Source organism: Lytechinus pictus, chromosome 10 (assembly GCF_037042905.1).
Source record: "Lytechinus pictus isolate F3 Inbred chromosome 10, Lp3.0, whole genome shotgun sequence".
Lineage (NCBI taxonomy): Eukaryota > Metazoa > Echinodermata > Echinoidea > Temnopleuroida > Toxopneustidae > Lytechinus > Lytechinus pictus.
In genome coordinates, this window is record NC_087254.1 from 33613039 (window position 1) to 33636081 (window position 23043).

At 38.6% G+C, this 23043-nt stretch overlaps 1 protein-coding gene across 1 annotated transcript; it reads left to right on the forward strand.

The window, feature by feature from the left end:
* Positions 1–1259: 1259 nt before the first annotated feature.
* On the forward strand, positions 1260–22660 carry LOC129269520 (5-demethoxyubiquinone hydroxylase, mitochondrial-like). Its single transcript, XM_054907030.2, has 6 exons — positions 1260–1310; positions 5122–5391; positions 11108–11222; positions 12677–12761; positions 15207–15330; positions 15894–22660. The coding sequence occupies exons 2-6, from the start codon at positions 5152–5154 to the stop codon at positions 15969–15971; spliced, it is 642 nt and encodes a 213-aa protein (XP_054763005.2). The 5' UTR covers positions 1260–1310; positions 5122–5151; the 3' UTR covers positions 15972–22660.
* The last annotated feature ends 383 nt before the right edge of the window (positions 22661–23043 follow it).

Consider the following 23043-nt stretch of genomic DNA (forward strand, 5'->3'; position numbering starts at 1 on the left):
GAAACTTGAAAGTGGCTTAATTATCTTTGTTATTCAAAGGACATTATGCAAAGATTTTGTTGAAAAAATTGTGACATCAATGGATTTCCATACAGGTGAGGTTGATCGGATCAATCGCAACTCTTTGTAAGACGGACACCAGGGCCCCGTCTTACAAAGAGTTACGATTGATCCGATCAATCGTAACTCTATGGAAATCCATCAGTGTCATAATTTTTTCTATGAAGAATTTGCACAGTGTCCTTTGTATGCAAAACGAAGCGCAGTGAATTTTCAATAAAACAATGAATGCATGAATATACATCATAGCTAGAAAATATTTTGAAAAAACATGCATAATAGTTGTTGACGTTGCTGGCCGTCCATAGTTGCGATTGATCCGATCAATCGTAACTCTATGGAAATCCATCAGTGTCATTTTTTCTACAGGAAATGTGCAAAATGTTCTTTGTAAACAAACGAGAACACACCGAACTGTCAAGAAATCAATTAATTTATGGATATACATTCATATCTAGATTTTTTGGGGGGCAAACATGCATTTTATTTACTTTACTTGCTCTCCATAGTTGCGATTGATTGGATCATTCGTAACTCTTTGTAAGACGGGGCCCTTGAATGGGAATGAGGATGGTAGGGGGATGGTAAAGACAGAATGGTGACTTGGAAAAAAAATTGATGCCTTTCTCATTTTCATGTAAAGGCATACGGGGCAATTTGGGCATTGCCAATTCGCCTAATGCCGGCCAACTCGTCCACTCACCACATGGTTTACCTTCATTTAGTCTAATGCCATTCCGTCCATCAACATTTCGTCTAACAACCATTTGGTCTAATAACCATTTGCTCCAATCATCACTCCGTCTAATCACCATTTCGTCTATTACCATTTCGTAACCAGTTGGTCTAATACCCATTTTCTTATCATTCATTTTGCACAATGAACACTTAAGTTTAATTAGACCAAATAGTATATGGACTAAATGGCTATTGGACCAACTAATTGTTATTAGACGGAATGGCATTATAGACTAAATGAAAGTAGACCATGTGGTGAGTAGACGAACTGATGATGGACCAAATGGTAGTAGACGAGTTGGCAATTGGACGAATTGGCATTAGACGAATTGGAAATAAACCGGGGTCAAACTTTTTTTTGGGGGGGGCGGGGGCTAATTTCTGCCGCCTCTGAAGTTTGAGCAAGGGGAATACCCTCTTAATTTGCGCATGCGTACAGTCTATCTTACATAATAGAATTTTGTAATCATTACAAGACCGGACGAGGGAGCGGCGAGACTCTAATTTATTCGGTATGTTGTTGCTTGTTTTTATATTCTTGTATTGTTCATATTTAAAGAAATGAAAAATAAAATTATGTAGATATTTTTCACGGTTTAAGACGAAAGTCATTACCTCATAAAGTCCGATTAATTGTCGATTGTCCGAGACGAGTCGAGTACCAGCCGGCAGCCAAACCTTCCGTCTTCGCACTCGCAGTACCGGTACCGGTAGCAGTAGTAGCTAGCCCGTTAGAAACGGCGTACGGATGAGTGGCGAGGCCGCTGATACCAATCCAGTGCGGGTGGTGATTAGACTAGAGTCTATCGTCTACTTACCAAAGGCTCCCTGAACATGTGGAATTACCATTCTTTAACATTTTATGGTTCAGTCTTGGTCCTTATTGTCAAATCTGCAAAAAAATGAAATATTGTATAATTCAAACAAAAAAGAACAAGTATGACAAAACGTCAAAAGAAATACAGAACTATTTCTTTTGACTTTTTTGTCATGCTTGTTCTTTACAATAAAGCAGCTGGGGTCAGTTAATGAACACCACTGCTCGATGATTAGAATTATGTAAATAAATAGGGGTGGGATCAACAAACTCACCAGGCAAAATATGACTTCTGAGGAGCGTTGTCCAAGTTCAAGTTCTGCCAGTCAGCCATATAACTAGTCAAATCCACCGCAGCATGGCCGGTGACGTCACAATTATAGATTGGGGGAGGGGTACATCGCTACTACATCGCTACTACAACAATATAGTCTCATGCAATGAGACTTGAGAGAGTCGATGATGTCCCTCACCAATTGAAATAGTGAGTGAGGGACATCATCGACTCTCTCAATTGCATGTGATGTGACTAAATTGTGCATCGCTCTAGTATAACTATTTTTTGAAAAATAAGGGAAACTTTAGAATGTCATAACTTTCTTATTTTACATCCAATTTCGGTGAAATTTTCAGCATTATGCTTGTCTGATTTTTCTCTGTTGATTCAAATCAACATTTTCCTGGGGTTGATTTGACCTTTAAATAAGTTAAGTGGAAACCAATTTAATGTGTACTATTGCCGGATGTGTACGCACTCTCAAAGAGTCAAAGTGGTATCGAAAGTGGAAGGCGATCTTCCAAACCAGCTTGGTCCTTGGAAAATCACCTCTCACTTTGCCACATTAAACTGGTTTAAGCGTAGGTGAGAACACAAGCCTTCCACACAGCCACACACAGATATATATGCACTGTCTTAAGATAATCATTAATTAATAGACTAGGGGACATTGGGATCTCAATAAGGTTTAAAAAAGCTGCCAGAGTAAATCAGACTTTCAAGCACCATTGTACAAAATCCACAGATATTTGTTCAAAATTTTACCTTTATAGATATAAATTTTGATATCGTATCATTTAAAGAAAGGTAGCGTTGTAGGCCTATATACAGACCCAGTCAGCAATCTTTGAGCACCAGAGATTACACTCGAGCTAGAACAAAGGAAATGGTCCAGTGAATCCATTGTTCTACTATCGTTCTGGCTTGGTCACTCTATTGTTCTGGGCCCGAGTGTAGATTCAAGTGTAAATGTTGATTCGATGAACTTAGGACCTGGGCATAGAAATAGATGGCGTACTTTCATTTGATGGGCATAGAAATAGATGGCGTACTTTCATTTGATGCTCATATACAGAAAATTGTTTCAAAAGCTAACAGGCTAGCAGGCTTGGTAAGGAGGTCATTTGTTTTTATCGATGAAGATATGTTTTAGAGTCTTTTTAAGGCTTTGGTTTGGCCTCATCAAGATTCTAGAGTATGGCCATGCTGTGTGGAATCCATACAAAGTAAAACACCTTGATGCACTTGAGAATGTGCAGAGACAAGCTACTCGCTGCGTCCCATCTTTGAAAGGGCTCTCATCCTGAGAGACTAAAGAAGCTATATTTGCCTACTCTTGTTTATAGACGAGCTAGGAGTGACATGATAGAGACCTTTAATATTCTTCACAAATATGACCCTGATGTTGCCCCATGTCTGCAACTTAATTCTTTTACCAGAAAAGGGGTCATGTGCACATGCTTTTCAAGATGAAAGCTATAAGGTTGAAAAAAGCTGCCAGAGTAGTCAGACTTTCAAGCACCATTGTACAAAATCCACAGATATTTGTTCAAATTTTTACCTTAATAAATTTTGATATCATATCATTTAAAGAAAGGTAGAGATTACACTCGAGCTAGAACAATTGTTCTGCTATTGTTCTGGCTTGGTCACTCTATTGATCTGGGCCCGGGCGTAGATTAGAGTGTAATTACACTCAAAGACCGCCACTGTAAGTGTAATCTAGAGCATGTTGATTTGATGAAGGACCTGGACATAGAAATAGATGGCGTACTTTCATTTGATGATCACGCACAGAAAATTGTTTCAAAAGCTAACAGGCTAGCAGGCTTGGTAGGGAGGTCTTTTTTTTCTGGATGAAGATATGTTTAAGAGACTTTTGAAGGCTGTGGTTCGGCTTCATCTAGAGTATGGCCATGCTGTGTGGAATCCATACAAAGTAAAACATATTGATGCACTTGAGAATGTGCAGAGATGACCTACTCTTGTTTATAGACCAGCTAGGAGTGACATGATAGAGACATTCTCCACAAATATGACCCTGATGTTACCCCATGTCTGCAACTTAATTCTTTTACCAGTACAATGGGTCATGTGCACATGCTTTTCAAGATGAAAGCTATTAAACAAGAATACACATAAGAACTTTTTTTACATTGAGAATCTGTAACTTATGGAATAGTCTTCCCGAGCTTGTATTGGAGTCTAAGGATGTATTACAATTTGAAAAGAGGATTTACTTTTGGTGGCGTAATGCATAATTTAAATTTGATTATAAGGTTCCTCCCCCGGACCGCGCCAATTCTTTAGACGTCACAGTGAGCTAGACGTAGAGGAACAGAGGTTCCTGCATCCAGAATTGAACCAAATTTAACCTTATGATATCTACACTGCAATACACAAACTAATTTCACTCAAAACAGATCATGATTGAAATGAGAAAAAAAATCATGCCACTTGACAGCTCATTCCGCGCCAAGCCTTGTCGCCATCACTGTGTGTTACCGTGGGTGCATGCACCAACCCGTGTTAATGTGCTATTTTCACCTATAAGGTCAGTACTGTTTATGTATTGTCCTCATTGATACTAGGAGTGCTTACTGGAACATCCCCCCCCCCCCCTGATCTGTGTGTGGCTGTGTGATTGTTCCAGTCATTTAAATTTTGATGTTTACTTCCTGTAGCTTATTTGTGATTGAGCCAATCACTTCTACATGCCCATTAAGGCCATGTGTTATAAAGAAGGAAGTTTGTTTTGTTTAATGCTATCTCATTTTCATTAGTCTTTCTTTTGCAATTTTGTGACTGTGGATTCAGACACCAATTGATGTGAGGGGCTATAGCCTCTCTGTGATTGAATCAATCTCTTAATTATTGATGTACTGTGCTTAGTAAAGATTATTGAAGCTAACCTTTGTAAAAAAAAAAAATATTGTTCATTCTGACTGAGTGGAATTTGTGCAGTGCCCTTGTAAAAGTTTGATCAGTTTCTTTTAGAACTCAGTTTATTTTGTTTAACCTTATACACATTTGGTATACACGACTATAAAATTGTTTTTGGATGTGAGTTTGAAAGAAGTTGAAAAAGGGGATTAAATTAGCAGTCATGTTATATTAATGTGTATTTTTTGCTGACATCATATGGCAAAGGCGAGATTCCCAAACTTTGGTTTATTATGAAATACCATCAACAAATCCTGTAATCTCCACTAAATCTCTTTGCTCACAGCCAGATTCAAAGTGTACCAACCAACCATCCATGATGCAGAATCTCAGTTCAATGAGGTATTGTGTTCTGAGGCAATACAAGTTGCGGGCAATGAGAGCCGTTACGGAGGTCAAAGGTCAGAGGTCAGCTAGCTCTATGTCTAGCCTGACAAGGAAAGAGATGATAGACCGGATCATCAGGGTGGATCACGCTGGAGAGGTCGGAGCCGATAGGATCTATGCGGGTCAGCTTGCTGTACTCAAGAATACATCAGTAGGACCACTCATACAGGTTGGTAGTAGCTCACCAGTCATAAAGATTCATCTGAAATTTGTACATATCTGTTGGATCATAGGTGGTGGCTGCCACTTTTCATCTTTTGGAGCTTTCGTCTTTGGGAGGCTGATGATGTTACGTGATACTTTGGCAGTACGTCTGATGCTGCTGCTACATGTACGTGACGCTTTCTGTAACAGCATCAGAGTTTAATAGGCAAAGACATAAGCTGCAGCCTCCGCCTAGTTTAAAGGCCAGTTGGTTTAGTGTGTTGACCAGGGTGTTGTTCAAAAAGAGGTTAATAATTTCCAAACAACTGAAACATTTTAAAGTCAGGTATATAGGGAAGTCATTCTGCACCACACAAGAGCGGAGTATTTAGTGAAAGGACCTGTCAGATGTCCTATCTGACAGTTACCAAGGTAAAAGTGCTTCTGGGCCAATCAAAGCAAAGGAAACTTGTCAGATCTGACAACTTATCAGACAAAAAAACAACATAATAGCCAGTTATTTTCACAACCGGAATTCTTACAACACATAGCAGCATATGTAAGTTCTATACATACATGTATGGGGACACTGAGCCTTATCTCAAATGAAATACTCAAGTGTCAGTGCAATGTGCTGCTATCCTATTGCACAGGATTCAATTGATGGTCAACTTATGTATGGAAGCAGGAGACCGTCAAAAACACGGATATACGTCGCGTCGTAATTCAATTTACTACACGACGTAAATAATTACGTAGTGTAGCAATTCGAATTACTACACGACGTAAATAATTACGTAGTGTAGTAATTCGAATTACTACACGACGCAATTCCGAATTACTGCCCAACGATTTAACGTCATGACGTTAAATGAATTAGTGTCGCTACATCAAATAATTAAGGTCGTGTAGTAATTCGAATTACTACACGACGTAAATAATTACGTAGTGTAGTAATTCCAATTACTACACTACCTAAAGAATTACGTCGTGTAGTAAATAATTACTACACGACGTAATTCCGAATTACTGCTCAACGATTTAGTGTCATGACGTTAAATCAACCAATGGGATCGTCCGTTATAAACCTACAAAGCAATGCCAGCGCGGGGGAACTTGAATGCGGGGCGTGCGGCTGATCGCGCTGGAGTTATCGACCATTAAGGATTTTGAAGATATCGAACTATAAATCAATAGACTTTGTGTACCGTGTCTACAAAAGTACGAAATAAGTTAAAAGATATCGGTATCAAGAGTAAACGATTATCTATTGAAGTTGGAACGAAAAAACTTATAAACATCGATTAGCATTGGTAATGATTTATGATTATGTATTGATAGATGTCTGACATTGATGTTTAATTCATGAGTTGTCAAGGTATGCATCAATTTGTAAAGACATCAAACTTCTATTTGTTATAATATGTATTTTATTTTGTATATGAATTGAAGTTGTCAATAAAAACTACTGAATACAAAATAATAATAATAATAATGATAAGAATAATAAAACTCATACTGATTGCTGGTTCCGGGAGCCGGATGAGGGGCCAGTGGCGTAGCTACCGGGGGGGGGGGGGGGGCTGGGAGGGCACGTGCCCCCTTGAGAAGATTTGGTGTTTAGTTACATACCTATCCCATTTATTAATACAAAAAGTGCTTAGAATGACAATTTTTTTAGGTCGGAATGTCCAAAAAATTTGTTCGCGTTTCGCGCTCGCATTATTGAGATATATACCGTCTTCGTGGGTAACTGTAAGCAGTCCTTAACAGGTCCCTTTTCGATAATGCTAGAACAGTTAAAAAAAATCTGCTCTCGCTCTTGGCGTTCGCAGTAACCATTTAGTTACATATGAATCTTGTTCAGGATCACACATAACATTGCCCAGAATATTACATTTTCAGGACAAAATACGTGAAAGTAGAAAAAAAATCGCCCGCGCTTCGCGCTCGCACTTTTTATAAGGCTTATGAGATTATTTCATGTTTGTGTTGTTTTATAAGAATAAAACTAAGAAGTGACTGATCGGGGAAAATATAGGTGAAGATAATTACGGGCCCCGTCCCACAGTGGGCCAGAATGAGTTGAAAGTGCGCCAAAATTATATCCCGTATTATATTTTTACTTAAACATGTTGATTAAGGGTAATTTGGGGCGTAGAATCGACTGAACATAATTTAAAGTCGATATGACGTCACTTTGATACCAAATTTTGATTGGCTACTTAAAACCTATCTGTGAAAAGACAAATTACGCTAAACAATGTGCAGTATATAAACTTTGTGTTCTGTGTTACTTCAAGATTGACCAGAGTGAATGTTGGTTTATGCTTCTCACATGGCTAAAAAGTGTGTATGAGATCCTGAAAATAATTTTATGGCATCAAAATGATCATCAGATTAAAAACAATACTTCAAAATCTGAAAATATTAACCGTGCTTTATCAAGCGGGTAGACTTTAGTAAAACGCATAGTATATAACACCACTAATGTTTTACTATAATTATGAGGAGGGTTTTGGGCTGAAATTATACTACAATTAACTTTTATCTCTGGAAGAGGGGTGGGTAGCCCTCATATGAGTTATCAACCTTCATTTTGTTTACATCATGCCCGGAATTCATGTCATTTTCATGGAATAGAAGGGGATCGTCCCCGCCGTGCAAAAATGAACGGCAATGTACACCCCACACGGTGCGCTGCGATAACTGCGCGGTATAAAAATGACGGTTTTTGAACAGGTTTGGGGGTGCTGTGTCAAGTAAAATTGGCTCTAACATGAAAACGGGCGAAAACGGGCAGCTAAATTTGGTATCGACTTAAAGCTTCGACATCTGGCAAAATAATGATGATAGAATTTAAACGGAAATCCACGGAAATCTAAACGTTTCTAATGTAAATGCAAAAAACATGGATTATCAGCCTATTTCGAGGAATAATTATCCTATAAACCTCCTGAAATGTGTCTTTTATCTACTTTGAACCCTTTCACATAAAAAAAGAATATATCAGGATTATGTTCGTGCCTTTTTCAGATTCCTACTTGAAAAACCTCCTGTGAAAGGGCTTGTTTTTCAACTAAGTTGTCATATACGCGGCATTTCGCAAAATATCACATTTTACGATGTGAGGTAGGAAATTAACAATCTTTATGCAAATTCCCGAATGAAATATTTTGCTGAGGTATTCTTTAAAGTGTTGTCTTTCAGCCGTGCATGACAAAAATAAAAAATCTGAAATTGCCCAAAATGACTTTTGGCGCAATTTTGTTTCGTCTCCTATTGGCGTAAGTCGGATCCGCCCTTGTGACACACACCGGAAAAAATGGTGCCCCCCCCTGAAAAAGCAAGGACCCCCAGTCCCCCCCCCCAGGAAAAAAAATCCTAGCTACGCCACTGTGAGGGGCACGTATGGATGACAACAAAACAAAGACGGTGATTTTTTGGGTCTTTAAAAAAAAAATCTTTATGCCCACAATGCAAAACCAGGATAAAAACACACAGACCATGACCCATCAATAGGAGTTAATGGTGTATGTGTTTGGGAGGGAGGGGGTGGCAAATCTGTATGGTTGGAATTTTCTTGAAGCCCATAAGATATTACCCTTGCACCTGGCATACATGGTATAGGTCCAGTGGCGTACCTAGGATTTTCCACGGGGGGGGGGGGGGGGTGGGCAAAACCGTCCGCCAAAAAATTTGACAAGCAACAAAAAAAAAATAATAATAATAAAAAGGTCTTCAAGCTCGTCAGGGGGGGGGGGGGAAAAAGGTCTTTCAAGCTCGTCGGGGGGGGGGGGGGGCAGGGATACGTCCTTTGCATGGGTTGTGGCTCGTCAGTGGGGGGGGGGGCCCTCCCTGCCCCCACCCCCCCCCCCCCCCCCCCCCCCCGTAGGTACGCTAGTGTATAAGTCCCATGGTGGAACACTCGATTTAAATCTTATTGTTTTCGGTTGAATCTACGATCAAAGGGAAATCGCAAAATCCCGCCAAAAGCATAATTTTTCTTTAAATCTAATTAAATATATCGAATGGCATAATAGGAATAGTGATTGGCGTTTTCTTAAAGCCTATACCCTTTTGCCTGGTACAAGTCCCATGCTAAAACACTCGATCTAACTCTTTATTTTTTACGATTGAATCTACGACCCAATCCTATATAGAAATTGGCGAAAAATGCAGAATCCCGCCAAAATCAAACATTTTCTGGCGCGAAGCGCAAGCAAAAATTTTATGTAGTAACATGAAAGATTTGTTTTTGATTTTTTGCAAGTCTTCCCCTCACATTATTTCATTCACTCGTCATCCCCCTCTAATTTTCCTTTTTTCCTGTATTTCTTCTTCTTTTCCTTTATTCTTTTCTTCTTTCTCCTTTTTCTCTTTTTTTTTTGCTCTGTCATTTTTTTTCAGGGGGGCACCGGGGGGGGGGGGGGGGGCACACCAAATCTCAAGGGGGCACGTGCCCTCCCAGCCCCCCCCCCCCCCCAGTAGCTACGTCACTGGCCACTCATCCGGCTCCCGGAACCACCAATCAGTATGTGTTTTATTATTCTTATCATGATTATTATTTTTTTTTTCAGTATTTTTTATTGACAACTTCAATTCATATACAAAATAAAATACATATATATGTAACAAATATAAGTTTTGATGTCTTTACAAATCGATGCATACCTTGACATCTCATAAATTAAACATCATTTTCTTCCCCTTAAGTGTTGCAATAAAACACAATGTCAGACATCTTCCAATACATAATATGCTATAAATCGATGTTTATAAGTTTTTGCGTTCCAACTTCAATAGATAATCGTTTACTCTTGATACCGATATCTTTTACCTTACCTTCAATTTCACTTCGTGCTTTTGTAGACACAGTGCACAAAATCTATTGATTTATAGTCCGCTATCTTCAAAATCCTTATTGGTCGGGCGCAGGGGCGGAAATCTCTCCCAAAAGGTAGGGGGGACAAGGGGCTGGAAAATTATCACCCCAAATTTAAGGTAATTTCGTCCTAAAATACATGTTTTATTTCGATATTGAACGATGTATTTCTTACTATCATAAAAGACCAAAAATTAGTAGGGGGGACATTTGATATTGTGTCCCCCCTACTATTTTGAGTAGGGGGGGGGGGGACACGTCCCCCCTGTCCCCCCTGGGATTTCCGCCCATGGTCGGGCGCTATTGGTCGATAACTCCAGCGCGATCGGCCGCGCGCCCCGCATTCAAGTTCCCCCGCGCTGGCATTGCATTGTAGGTTTATAACGAATGATCCCATTGGTTGATTTAACGTCATGACACTAAATCGTTGAGCAGTAATTCGGAATTACGTCGTGTAGTAATTATTTACTACACGACGTAATTCTTTAGGTAGTGTAGTAATTGAAATTACTACACTACGTAATTATTTACGTCGTGTAGTAATTCGAATTACTACACGACCTTAATTATTTGATGTAGCGACACTAATTCATTTAACGTCATGACGTTAAATCGTTGGGCAGTAATTCGGAATTGCGTCGTGTAGTAATTCGAATTACTACACTACGTAATTATTTACGTCGTGTAGTAATTCGAATTACTACACTACGTAATTATTTACGTTGTGTAGTAAATTGAATTACGACACGACGTATATCCGTGTTTTTGACGGCCTCCTGCTTCCATACTTATGCAGACTCTAGCACTATGCTTACGAACTTGCTCAATAAGTTTCATTCATGATATTTTTTTCCAGGAAATGTGGGACCAAGAGAAGCATCACAAGGAGACATTTGAGAGACTGATCCCAGAACGCAGAGTACGTCCCACAGCTCTGTTGCCAATCTGGAATGTTGCAGGCTTTGTCTTAGGTATGGATCACATGTTCATCTTCAAGATTCAACCTTTATTCTTTAAGACCCAGACCGGAGCTAATAGTGAGATTGACAAAATGGAAAACATGTAAAGCTACATAGTACAACAATGTAAGCTCTATGCATATTCACCGCTTGACAGCTAAGTATTTTGCTTAAAGAAAACCTCAAATTAGCGGGTTTCGCAGGGGATTTTGACAAAAGGCTTTCTAGTGCTTTTCACCAGCCTTGAGACCGTGACGTCATGTTGTGTTACAAGCGTTGTGATTCCATAGGTTTGCACACAGAAAAGTTCGTGATTTTTCAGATTTTTCAAGTTCTTAATTTGATTTTTTTTCAAATTGCAGAAATACATTGCAATGACAATTATTCATGGCCGTCAGCGCGGAGGATTATCTTTTGTGTTTGGGGGACGCAATAATAGATGTCCCCCTACGAACAAAAAGTAATCCTCTGAGCTGACGCCCATGCAATTATTCAATGCTCAAATGGATGGAAACCTACAACTCTTCACCAGATTTTTTGTGATTTCTTTGTTTTGCTCTTATTGGGCCTAAATTGCTATGTCAGGAAAAGTTGTTACACATAGTCTGAATGTACTTAGAATTAGAAAGTTACGTCAAATAAGCCAAAAATATAAAATATGGTAAAGTAGTCAAAGGCTGTAGATTTCATCAATTCAAGCTTACAGGAAAAGATATTTCTGATATCCGTAGGTGATAGAAATGAAGAAAATAAAGTGCGTAATCTAAAAAGCGGAAAATCACCCAGTCTTCCTGTGTAAAGTTCGATGGAATCACAATACTTCTAACACAACATGATGTCACACTCTAGGGCCTGTGAAAGCATGTACAAGAAAGCCTATTTTCGAAGCCCGATAAATGAAGCTATTCTTATGCAAAATACTAGGCTAATAAGTGATTAAAATGCATAAAGCTTGTTTTTCTGTGTTAAGTGGAATATAAGCCTTCGATTTATATATGGTTTGTCAATTTCACTTTGGGGTCCGGTCTGGGTCTTTAAGTCGGGTTTAATTTAGACCATGGTCTAACTCTGTGCATATGTCAAAATTGTGTTAACATTGTATTTTTATTATGGTCACTGTTCTCTTTCATCATGTAATAATGATGGAGATATCTAATTCATTTATTTTTCCTAGAGAGTTATGAATGATCAGAGTGACAGATGAGATGATATAGCAAACCTGTTTCTTTCGAAATTTGTGTCACAGGCATCCATAGTTAAACCACGACTTAAGACCAGAGTTTTAATTAAACCCTTGTAATATTGTTGGGGCCATTTTATGAAACTATTCCTGAATATAGAACAAATTTTGAAATATCACAATCATGAGTCCAGTGTTTCAAGTACTAGATCATATGATCCTAATATGAATTATATTGAAATAGATCAATATTAAAAAAAAATAATTAATCTCTTAATTTCTTTAGGTGCTGGTTCAGCTCTGATGGGAAAGGAAGCTGCCATGGCCTGTACAGTAGCAGTAGAAGAATCTATAGGAGAACACTATAATGAGTATGTATATATCGTTAAGCCTGAGTAGAATCGATTTTAAAATCGGTGTTCGATCGATGTCATTGAACGTCGGTGCAGATTTTGCAAAATCGGTGCATCGAAAAAAAAAATACGTCGGCCGGCCGATTCGTTTGGTTCACACAAGCAATCATCAAAATATCAGTAATTTCCAACTTCACTTCTACTTACTTGATTTATATTGCCCCCAAAATGAAACCGATTGTGTAATTATGATGCCTATTCACCATTAATTTGAAGTCTGTTTCGATCATAGTTCGAGTCTTACTCGTCTGCTCGTGCCGAGATAATTTATGCACGATGAATTCATGAATGGAAGTCATCGCCATCGATCGTGCATGCGCAGTACTGTGCTTTAATCAAACCAGAAAATGGCCGGAAATTGACGCGATCAACGTAAAATTAAATCTTACTTTCATGAACATAGAACATTATTCAATCGTAATATTAAACAATAATTTGCATATGATAATCATTAATATGAATTTAGAGCTTGATGTGAAACGTTTGTATTTCGTTTCAATTTTAAATGACGGACATCACATGACGATCGACTTGAGTGCACTGCACTTGTCTAAAAAAAATAATTATCACGTCAGGATTGATTCTCGAACATTGTCTACATGCAGAAACTCTTTTCAAGATCGTAATATCACCATATAATAACATTTTACATGACAAAACAGAGAAAATTGCGTTTGATATTTTTTTCCCATCAATTTGAAGCTAGTTTGTGCCCAACTTTGGGCTCTGATTTCATGAATGGAAAATATGTCATACGTCATCGAACGCGCATGCGCATTGTGCTTCTTTTCTCAGAGCTCGGAGACTGAGATGGAATAAAAATAATGCCAGTATTAATTCTTCCATATGAACATAACATACTTTGCTGACATCGTCAATATTTTTAGTATGACTATAAAATCTTATTAAATCGTAATTATTTAACATCCAATAATAATTCATATGAATTTAGAGCTCGATCCGAGACATTCGTATTTATTTCGATCGCATGCTCTTGTGCCTAAAAAAAATGGATTATCAATATTATTATCAGGATTAATTCTCGAACATCGTCATAACTCATATTCCACAATCTTTCCTCACAATCGTTATATCAGCATTAAATAGCAATTCAAATGACCATCCAGAGAAAATTACGTATTTATTCCCATATTTGGAGCTCATTTGGATCCAACTACACAATCTCAGGCAAGTTACAGCGCTCTCTGCTGGTTGCACTTGTTTGCTGGCAAGCACGCCTGTCGTTTCGGAAGAGTGAGTGGACGGGGCTGGTGTGTGCGAGTCTGGCCGACTGCAAATGCTAGTTGACCGAAAATCATTCGGATCAACTCTGCGTGATTCATGTCTTTAATATTGTTTCATTTTAAACTTATATGTTGTCATCTGCAAATATCATTGTTGAAGATATTTTGGGAAGAATTCTGCATTGGTCCCCGGCCTTTTTTGTGTTTTTGTGATCATGGAAAATACAAACGAACTTTGCTCTGTCATCTGCTTGTGCAACGCTCACCCGGCCAGGGCATACTGTCAGTGCATGCATGCAGTGCGACGTGCATAGCGCATCGGACTCGACGGCTGGAGCAAAAAAAATTGACTCAATTTTTCCCGCCTTCAAAATTCGATGCATCGATGTTCGATCGAATTAAAGCTGTCGAACACCGGTTTTCAAAATAATCGATATGACTCAGGCATATATATCATTACATGAATTAGAATTGTATGGGTTTTGTTTATATTGTACATAATGTGCATGCTCCAGAATTGAATATATCATAAAATAGCTATCCATAGATTTAGAATTTCTGAAGGAGATTATATGTTACCGAGGCCGACATGCCGTAGGTGGAAGTGAGATATAATTCACAAGAGAAGCTCTGTATCTATGAATGCATATTTTAATGGAGTAGATCTGTTTGATGATGTGAAGCATGCACAATGTGAGATAATATAATCATTTGGTTGTTGCATCCATTGCAGTCATACAGCACAGTCATTGTTTCGTCACAAAGGCAGTCCAAAAGTATCCGCAATGCAGGTGGCGCTGATGTCATTACTTTATAGTAACTTACTATGTGTGCACCTCAATCTATGGGAATTTGTAAACAAAAATCCATGCTTAAATTATCTGTATATCCACTGTTTATGGCATTGCACAATGGCAATGATAGTGTGACTGAACAATCCATTTTTTTTTTATATTACCTATCTCATACAATTTGTTATCGATTGCAATCATCAAGCTTCTAGCTGCTGAAATAAAGCAATTGGATCGGTTAGGTGAATCAAATAGTCATTTTGAAATAAATGATTGATTTATTCCCTGGTCTTCTGTAAAAATTTAATGCTGAAGTGCATTAGCACCATGATATCCCCTAAATACCTCTCTTTATTTTCACTCTTCAGCCAGATCCGTGCACTGATCGAGGACGATCCTGAGGTTCACAAGGAGCTATTAGAAATCATCAAGGAATTTAGAGATGACGAGCTTGAACATCTTAATACAGGGCTTGAGAATGATGCAAAGAAGGTAATAAGAATTCATATGTTTGTAATATTTTGAGGTATAGCAATCAGTCATGTTAAATTCTTTATTACCAGGTTATCTTCTGAATTGTATATTAAGTTTCACTTACCTAGGGATGATACATATTTTTCAATCATAATGAATTTTGGTTTATGTGCATTTTAATATGAATCTATATTTTTACCGTCAATGAGCTACTAGTATTAAGTATTATAAACTGACTTCATGGAGTTGACCAAAATCATCTATGCCTTCCCCTACAATACCCCCCCCTGGATTCATGGAGACACAACATTTGCTCCTGCGACAAATGTTCAGGGCTTCATTTTGTCTAAGATGTAGGGTTAGGGTTGCAATAGGGTTTTATGTTAGATTTAGGGTTTATGGTAGGGTACAGTGTTATATCCAGGGTTGAAGTTAGTCACTCTGTTAGTGTGTGGAGTTTATAGCGTAGCAGTTGTCGCTAGGGCAAATGTCAAATCAAATCCATTCTTGTCCATACAGACTTATTGATGCTAAAATCAAGATTTGACTATACCATGTAGTCTGTTCTCTTCTCACTCTAGGCACCCATGTACTCCACAATGGATGCGGTCATCAAGACGGGATGTAAGGCTGCTATATGGCTCTCAGAGAGAATATAAGACTTAAGACATATCGGTAACCGCCTTTCTTGCTTCAGAAGACATGGTTCAGTTGTCCCAACAATCTTTCTGCCTGGAATTCCCATATAGAAAGGACTCTAGACCTTTGTCTTAAGCTGAAATTTGGAGGACCTTTGGAATTTGCTTATTGGGTACTTGGTAGGATGCGAATTTCTGTGTAGCTTGATAAAATCCTGTTGGAAAATTGGAATGTTCCCAGGGAGTGGAGAAAGTGCATGCATTGTGCGTGGGTTTGCCTGCTAGAATCCCAAGATCTAGTGCTTTTTACACCTTGTTTCTAAGCGCTTAACATGGCAATTATTATTTCCCTAGTCATCGGATCCTGGCATGCCCGCTCACAATGTATGCACTTTCTCCAATCCCTGGACTCCCTGAGGAGCATATCAACAAGAGTTCCAAGACTCAATTGCTAGGCATACTACGTAGGCTTTCACATCCTACCATGTACCCATTAACACCTGGGTGGAGAGTGGCAAATTGCGGATTCACGCCTTGCCAAAGGACGCTAGGCGGCAGTGGGATTCGAACACAAACCCCTTTGATTGCAAGGCGAGAGTCAGAACCACTACACCACGACGCTTCTGATGTAGTGCTTTATTAAAATGGAAAAATATTATTATTATTATTATTATTAAGATGATATGAGGGATGCAATCAACTAGAAAGGTTCTAGTCATCTGTTTGCATATTTGCATTATAACCTTGTTGGTGCTTGAGGAATTTGAATTTGCAAATTCTAATCCTTGCTCCTCATACCTGCTTTGATGGATTTTTGTGAATTGGACAGGGAAAAGAAGGTTTCTTTCTCTTTAGAAGACAAACTCTGCTAGATACAGATTTAGCATTATATGAAATTTTTCTTTTAACTGTAGCAGGGTTGAAACATATCAGTTTTCAGAGAACTATGAATATTTTTACTTTTCCTCATGTTTCAAACTGACGTAGGTCAGCAACATTTGTGTACAAAGTCAATTACATTAAATTAAACCCTAAAAAAAGAAGTTCACAGGGATCATTAATAAATTGAAACTAGAAATTTAAAGCCTTGTTTAAATATGATGAGACAAAGCAAGCAGAACTTTTCATATTGTTCTAGTGCTTTGCTATATTTCATTATTATGAAAATTATGAGATATTGAATATTCGACAATGGTTTTATGAAAATGTTGATATGTGTCATTTTTCAAATATAGACTGCAATAGATTGTAAGTCCTGAAGTGGACACATTAATTATTGAGCTACAATACCTTTCTCCCTGCATAAAACTGAAAGCTGTCCTATTTAAAAAAAAGAAGGAAATTCTGGTCTTTAGCAAAGAGCATGAACACTGTTGTTTCCAGTTAATGAGAGTTCCAGTCATATCTAAAAAATAAATATGTATGCACATATCGTATGTCAGATATTTAATCCCTTGAACCCTAAAAGCCTTGATACTGACTTCAAGTCATGTGATTGGAAAAGCAAGGGTTTTAGATATCAAGTGACCTTTAAAGTTAATGTCGTTTTAGGAATATTCAGTTGATATCTTTAGTTCATTATTTCGTCAAAGATTGGCTTTCATTTATAAGGTTTTGTCAAAGGCCAAAGCAGTGAATTTGAGACAAAATTTGAGATTATCGTTAGTACGGAAGCTAAACAACATCAGCCGGGCCAGGCAAGGTACCTGCGGAGCAAGGTGCCACTGACATGGCTGGGCTCGAATCATGAGAATAGCAGATCATTCATATTTCAAATGTCATGTATTCCTTCATTTAGCCAATAATCTTGATATCTGCAAATAATTTAGGGTGAGGGTCACGACCGTCCCAAATAATTTGGGGCTCAAAGGGTTAACTGCCATAACCGTATTCATCCTGAATATGAGAGAGAATTGAATTTACCTTCATCTGGTTGTTGCTGAAGATCATCAGTGCTCTTTGCCTGACCCAGCACTTCAACGTGATTTCATCCCTTTTCTTCCATTGCAAACAAAAGTTTTGATATCTTTGCAACTTGCTGGGCTGCATCCGGCAGCATGTAAAATTGCTGATGAATGTGAAGGTCATGTTCCATGTAGTTAGCAAGAACATTCATCTCATTCTGTCTGAGATTGAGAAGTTTTATCGTAGTGGCAACATGCTTGTGCAATCTTGTCAATCTGAATAATGTTGGCTGGATCGCACTGCACTTTTTGAGCATGTTCCCTAAGTGTGTCACATCCTCAGATGTGAGACATGATGTCAGGTCTTGCTAGGGCGAAGAAGTAGCTGTTCTTTTTGTTGACACCAACCTCACTTCTGTACCCCATAAGAGCATCCATACTTGACTTTACAAAGTTTGTCATCATAACATTTTCCCCTCAAATTCAACCCTCCATAGACATTTCACCAGTTGCTGCTCCCAATTTTGTAGTGTTGCCACCTGTCCTTCCACTGTATGGCTTGATCTTTCCTTGATTTTGGTGTAATCTTCAAAAGTCATTTTGGAAACTGCTCTCCTATTAAAGACAAATAGGTTAACATCAAACGATTAAGCTGTTGCCAGGCATTCACTTTGTAGAATGCACCCTTTAGATCTGTCAAACATCTTTCAGCATTGGTTTCTATGTACTTTGACAGTGTTACTATATCTGGAGCCAGTCTTACACAGAGTTACGATTGATCCGATCAATCGTAACTCTATGGAAATCCATCAGTGCCATAATTTGGTAATGAGGTGGTCCCCCTTAATGCAACGTGCCACATCATCACTCACTGAGTACTTCATGCAGCAGACTTTGTTCTGGAGCTGGTGGAAATAGCAGCTTTTCTTGTCCCACTTGATTTTTTTTTTTTCCTTGAGAACTGCTTGATTTCTCCGGCTTTTATACAGTGCATCTGTGCTTCCACATTTCAACTCAACTTTTGCAAACCATCTAAAGTAGTGGAAAGATGAAACGTAATCTTTTGGATCTGCTTGATTTGTTGGTCTGTATATGACAACTAGTCCACCTGATTACTTCGCAGTTGTGCTTGTGATTACCTCTCTTGCGGATGATAGTCAGCAAACATTGTCTTTTTAAAAAGACTTTTCTGCCATGTAAGCAGCCACTTCTACCTCATTCTTATATTGTGGAAGATGCTGAGGAAGTTTTTTTTTCTGAGGTTATGCAGCAGAACAAACAATATGCTACCTTGTCATATGCTCTTTTTGAGCCGTGATTATGTGTTCTCATTACATAGGCCTAAGTGTTATCACTTTGCATCATTTTTGTCTCACCTGCATAGCAGAGTGAGACTATACAGTAGGCGCTGCTTTTCCGACGACGGCGGCGGCGGCGTCAACACCAAATCTTAACCGAAGGTTAAGTTTTTGAAATGTCATCATAACTTAGAAAGTATATGGACCTAGTTCATGAAACTTGGCCATAAGGTTAATCAAGTATTACTGAACATCCTTCCTGAGTTTCATGTCACATGACCAAGGTCAAAGGTCATGTAGGGTCAATGAACTTTGGCCAAATTGGGGGTATCTTTTGAATTACCATCATAACTTTGAAAGTTTATGGATCTGATTCATGAAACTTGGACATAATAGTAATCAAGTATCACTGAACATCCTGTGCAAGTTTCAGGTCACATGATTAAGGTCAACGGTCATTTAGGGTAAATGAACTTTGGCCAAATTGGGGGTATTTGTTGAATTACCATCATAACTTTGAAAGTATATTTGTCTAGTTCATAAAACTTTGAAGACATAAGAGTAATCAAGTATCACTGAACATCCTGTGCGCATTTCAGGTCACATGACCAAGGTCAAAGGTCAATGAACTTTGGCCGTAATGGGGGTATCTGTTAAAGTACCATCATAACTTTTAAAGTTTATGGATCTGACTCATGAAACTTGGACATAAGAGTAATCAAGTATCACTGAACATCCTGTGCGAGTTTCAGGTCACACGACCAAGGTCAAAGGTCAATGGATATTGGCCATGTTGGGGGTATTTGTTGAATTACCGTCATAACTCTAAGTATATTGGTCTAGTTCATAAAACTTGGACATAAGAGTCGTCAAGTATCACTGAACATCCCATGTGAGTTTCAGGTCACATGACCAAAGTCAAAGGTCATTTAAGGTCATTGAACTTTGGCCATTTTAGAGGTAATTATTAGATTGCTATCATAACTTTCAAAGTTTATAGATATAGTGTATAAAATGTGGATATAGGGGTAATCAAGTATCACTGACAAGTTTTAGGTCACATGATCAAGGTCCAATGTCAATGAACGTAGTATTGTATCATTACATAAATGGTGTTTTTTGTGAATAATTATTTAAATGGTGTTTTTTCAAAGTCAGCACTGCTGCTATATTGAATCGCGTGATGCAGGTGTGACCGCCAGAGGCATTCCACTTGTTTAAAGTAACATTTTCGTCTTGATTCCCTTCAGGTACATGTACCACTTCATATCCTGCTGGTTCACAGTTCCCATGTTGAATTGCTTTATTTGATTTAGTAATGGGGGAGGGGGGACATGAGAGACTGGTATTCTTATTATTTCATCTTCTTCTGACTGTCCGGATAGTAATCAGTCTTGGAAACTTTCAAAGTCAGTTCAGAAAGTTCATCACACTCTTCTTGGTCATTTGATTGTTCATCTTGTTCTTGGCCTAAAGAATGAACAACGTGATGATCCTCTGACAGTTGTACAGAGGCTACTTTAAATGGAATCGTTTTGAATTTTTTCTTTCTCGGATGGCGAAACAAAGGCTACTTCAAAAGAATGATGAGGATGTAGGCTCTCTTTCTGCTGGGATCTTGGTACTTAATTGCAAGTTGGACATTTTGCAATGTAATCAGTCAGTTCAGCTGTCATCAATGAGCCATGTGTAGTTTGTCTCTGAATTCTGCTCTCATTGCACTTGGGATCACACATTGTAGTCCTTTGAAGACTATGCCATCATCGACAGTAAGTTCAAGTTTGATGCTGTAGTACTGATGCACGTTGCTAAATTGCTATCACAATCTTGTGCTGAGCCAGGCCATCCTTGGCAGGCGTACTTGATCACTTTCTCCAGTGACTCGTCATCGGCTGTTGCCTGCTTTATTGCGATTCTAGTAGGCTCTGAGATTCTAAGTCCATCTATCAGATGTATTCACTCTGCTTCATCTTCTGTCTGTGAGCGTGTTGTATTGTCAATGTATGCTCTCGATAGAGTGTCTGCAAGATGAAGCTGAGGTCCCGGCATGTACTGTATGCACACATACTGTTGAAGTCTCAAGAGCAGTCTCTTTAAGCCCTTTGGATCTGTATCTAACTGCTTCTAGTTTATTGCTACCATAGGCTCGTGATCGGTCCACATATGATCTTCCGACCATACATATACTCATGATGTTTCTCCAAACCGAATACTTGGGCAAGAAATTCTTTCTCTATTCGGAAGTACCTGGTTTCCGCTGGCATCAATGCTCGACTGGCATACACGAATGGTTGTCCATGTTGGAGAAGTGGGAAACCGAGTCCAAACTGAGATGCGTCTCCTTAACCCTCTGTTGGAGCTGACGCATCAAAGTAACGCAGAACTGGAGCTTCACACTCTTTCTGCTTAATCAATGTTGAACGCTTCTTGTTGCTGTTCACCCCAAGTCCACACACAGTCTTTGTGGGGGAGACGGCGAAGAGGCTCGCTGATGTTGGAGAGTGCTGGTAGGTACTTTGACAAGTCTTTCACTATAGCTATAAAGCGTTGCAGCGATTCAACTGAATCTGGTACTGGCATATCTGATATTGCTGCTACTTTCTGCGGATCTACTTAAAGTCCGTCGCGCGAGATGATATGTCCCATGAAACAAACTTCCGCTTGCTTGTACTCAAGCTTATCAGGATTGAGCTTGATTCCACGCTCGCGACGTCTGTCTAAGAACATTCACAAATTCTTTTCATGATCCTCATTTGCTTCATCAAGGGAATCCCTACGACCAACTATCAGAATGCGATTTTGTACATACCTGGGAGACCCTCCAGATTCTGATCTAAGTGACATCGAAAAATTTCTGGAGCTGGACTAATTCCAAAAGGCACTCTTTGCCACCTGAACCTACCCCATGGGGTTTGAAATGTTGTCAGATAAGAGGGCTCTTGGTTCAATTCGCACTGTAAGAAACCTTATTTACAATCTGCTGTAGTAAAGACTTTAGCCTTGTTCATCAGAGGTAAACACATCTTCCATTACAGTTAACGGGTAATGACCTCGCTTTAGAGCACAATTCAAATACTGCGGGTCTATGCATACTCTAATTTTACCCGAAGGTTTTTTGCACTACTTCTAATCCTGATACCCACTCTGTTGGTTCTGTTACCTAGGCAACTACATTCAATTTCTCTAATCTCTGATATGTTACAGAGCATGACATGGGTAAGATCACAGATTAAATATCATGTTTGCATTATATTTTGTGGAACACACTACTTGTTTGTAAATTCCTTTCACCACTGACTTGTGGGTCCATGTTTTCACTTATTCATTAATTAACTTATTTGGTTGACTCTGGTAGACTTAACTGTAATTTGTTGATTTATAATGAGAATTGTAGACCGGACTACAATGCAATACAAGGTTTATTATGCAATATGGTTGACTGCATGGGAGATATGTGTATCTCTTTATTTAACATTGTATTGTATCAATAAATTATTTTGATATCAGACACTGTCAAGTTAATAAATTCAGTCTTGTGTGTCCCTTTGTTGAATTTATTGACCTGTATTCACATAAGAGTTTTCAATTGGTACAAAACCATGTACTATGCAGATTTATTTTGTCATCACGATGCATCGAAGTAGGCGTGCCCTTTGCCAAAAGTGCTCATGTATTAATTATTGGACTCTTCATAGTGTACGCGACAGTGTAAGGAATAATGTGCACAAAATCTGCAGTCTCTAGATTTGCACCACATTACAATTGAAATCTCTTGTGAATCTGGTCAATAGGTCTCGAGTAAATTTTAATGACCATGCATACAAAAATTCTGGATTTAGTTAAATACATGTAGGTATACATTTTTAAATCTTACTCCATCCCAGTATCATA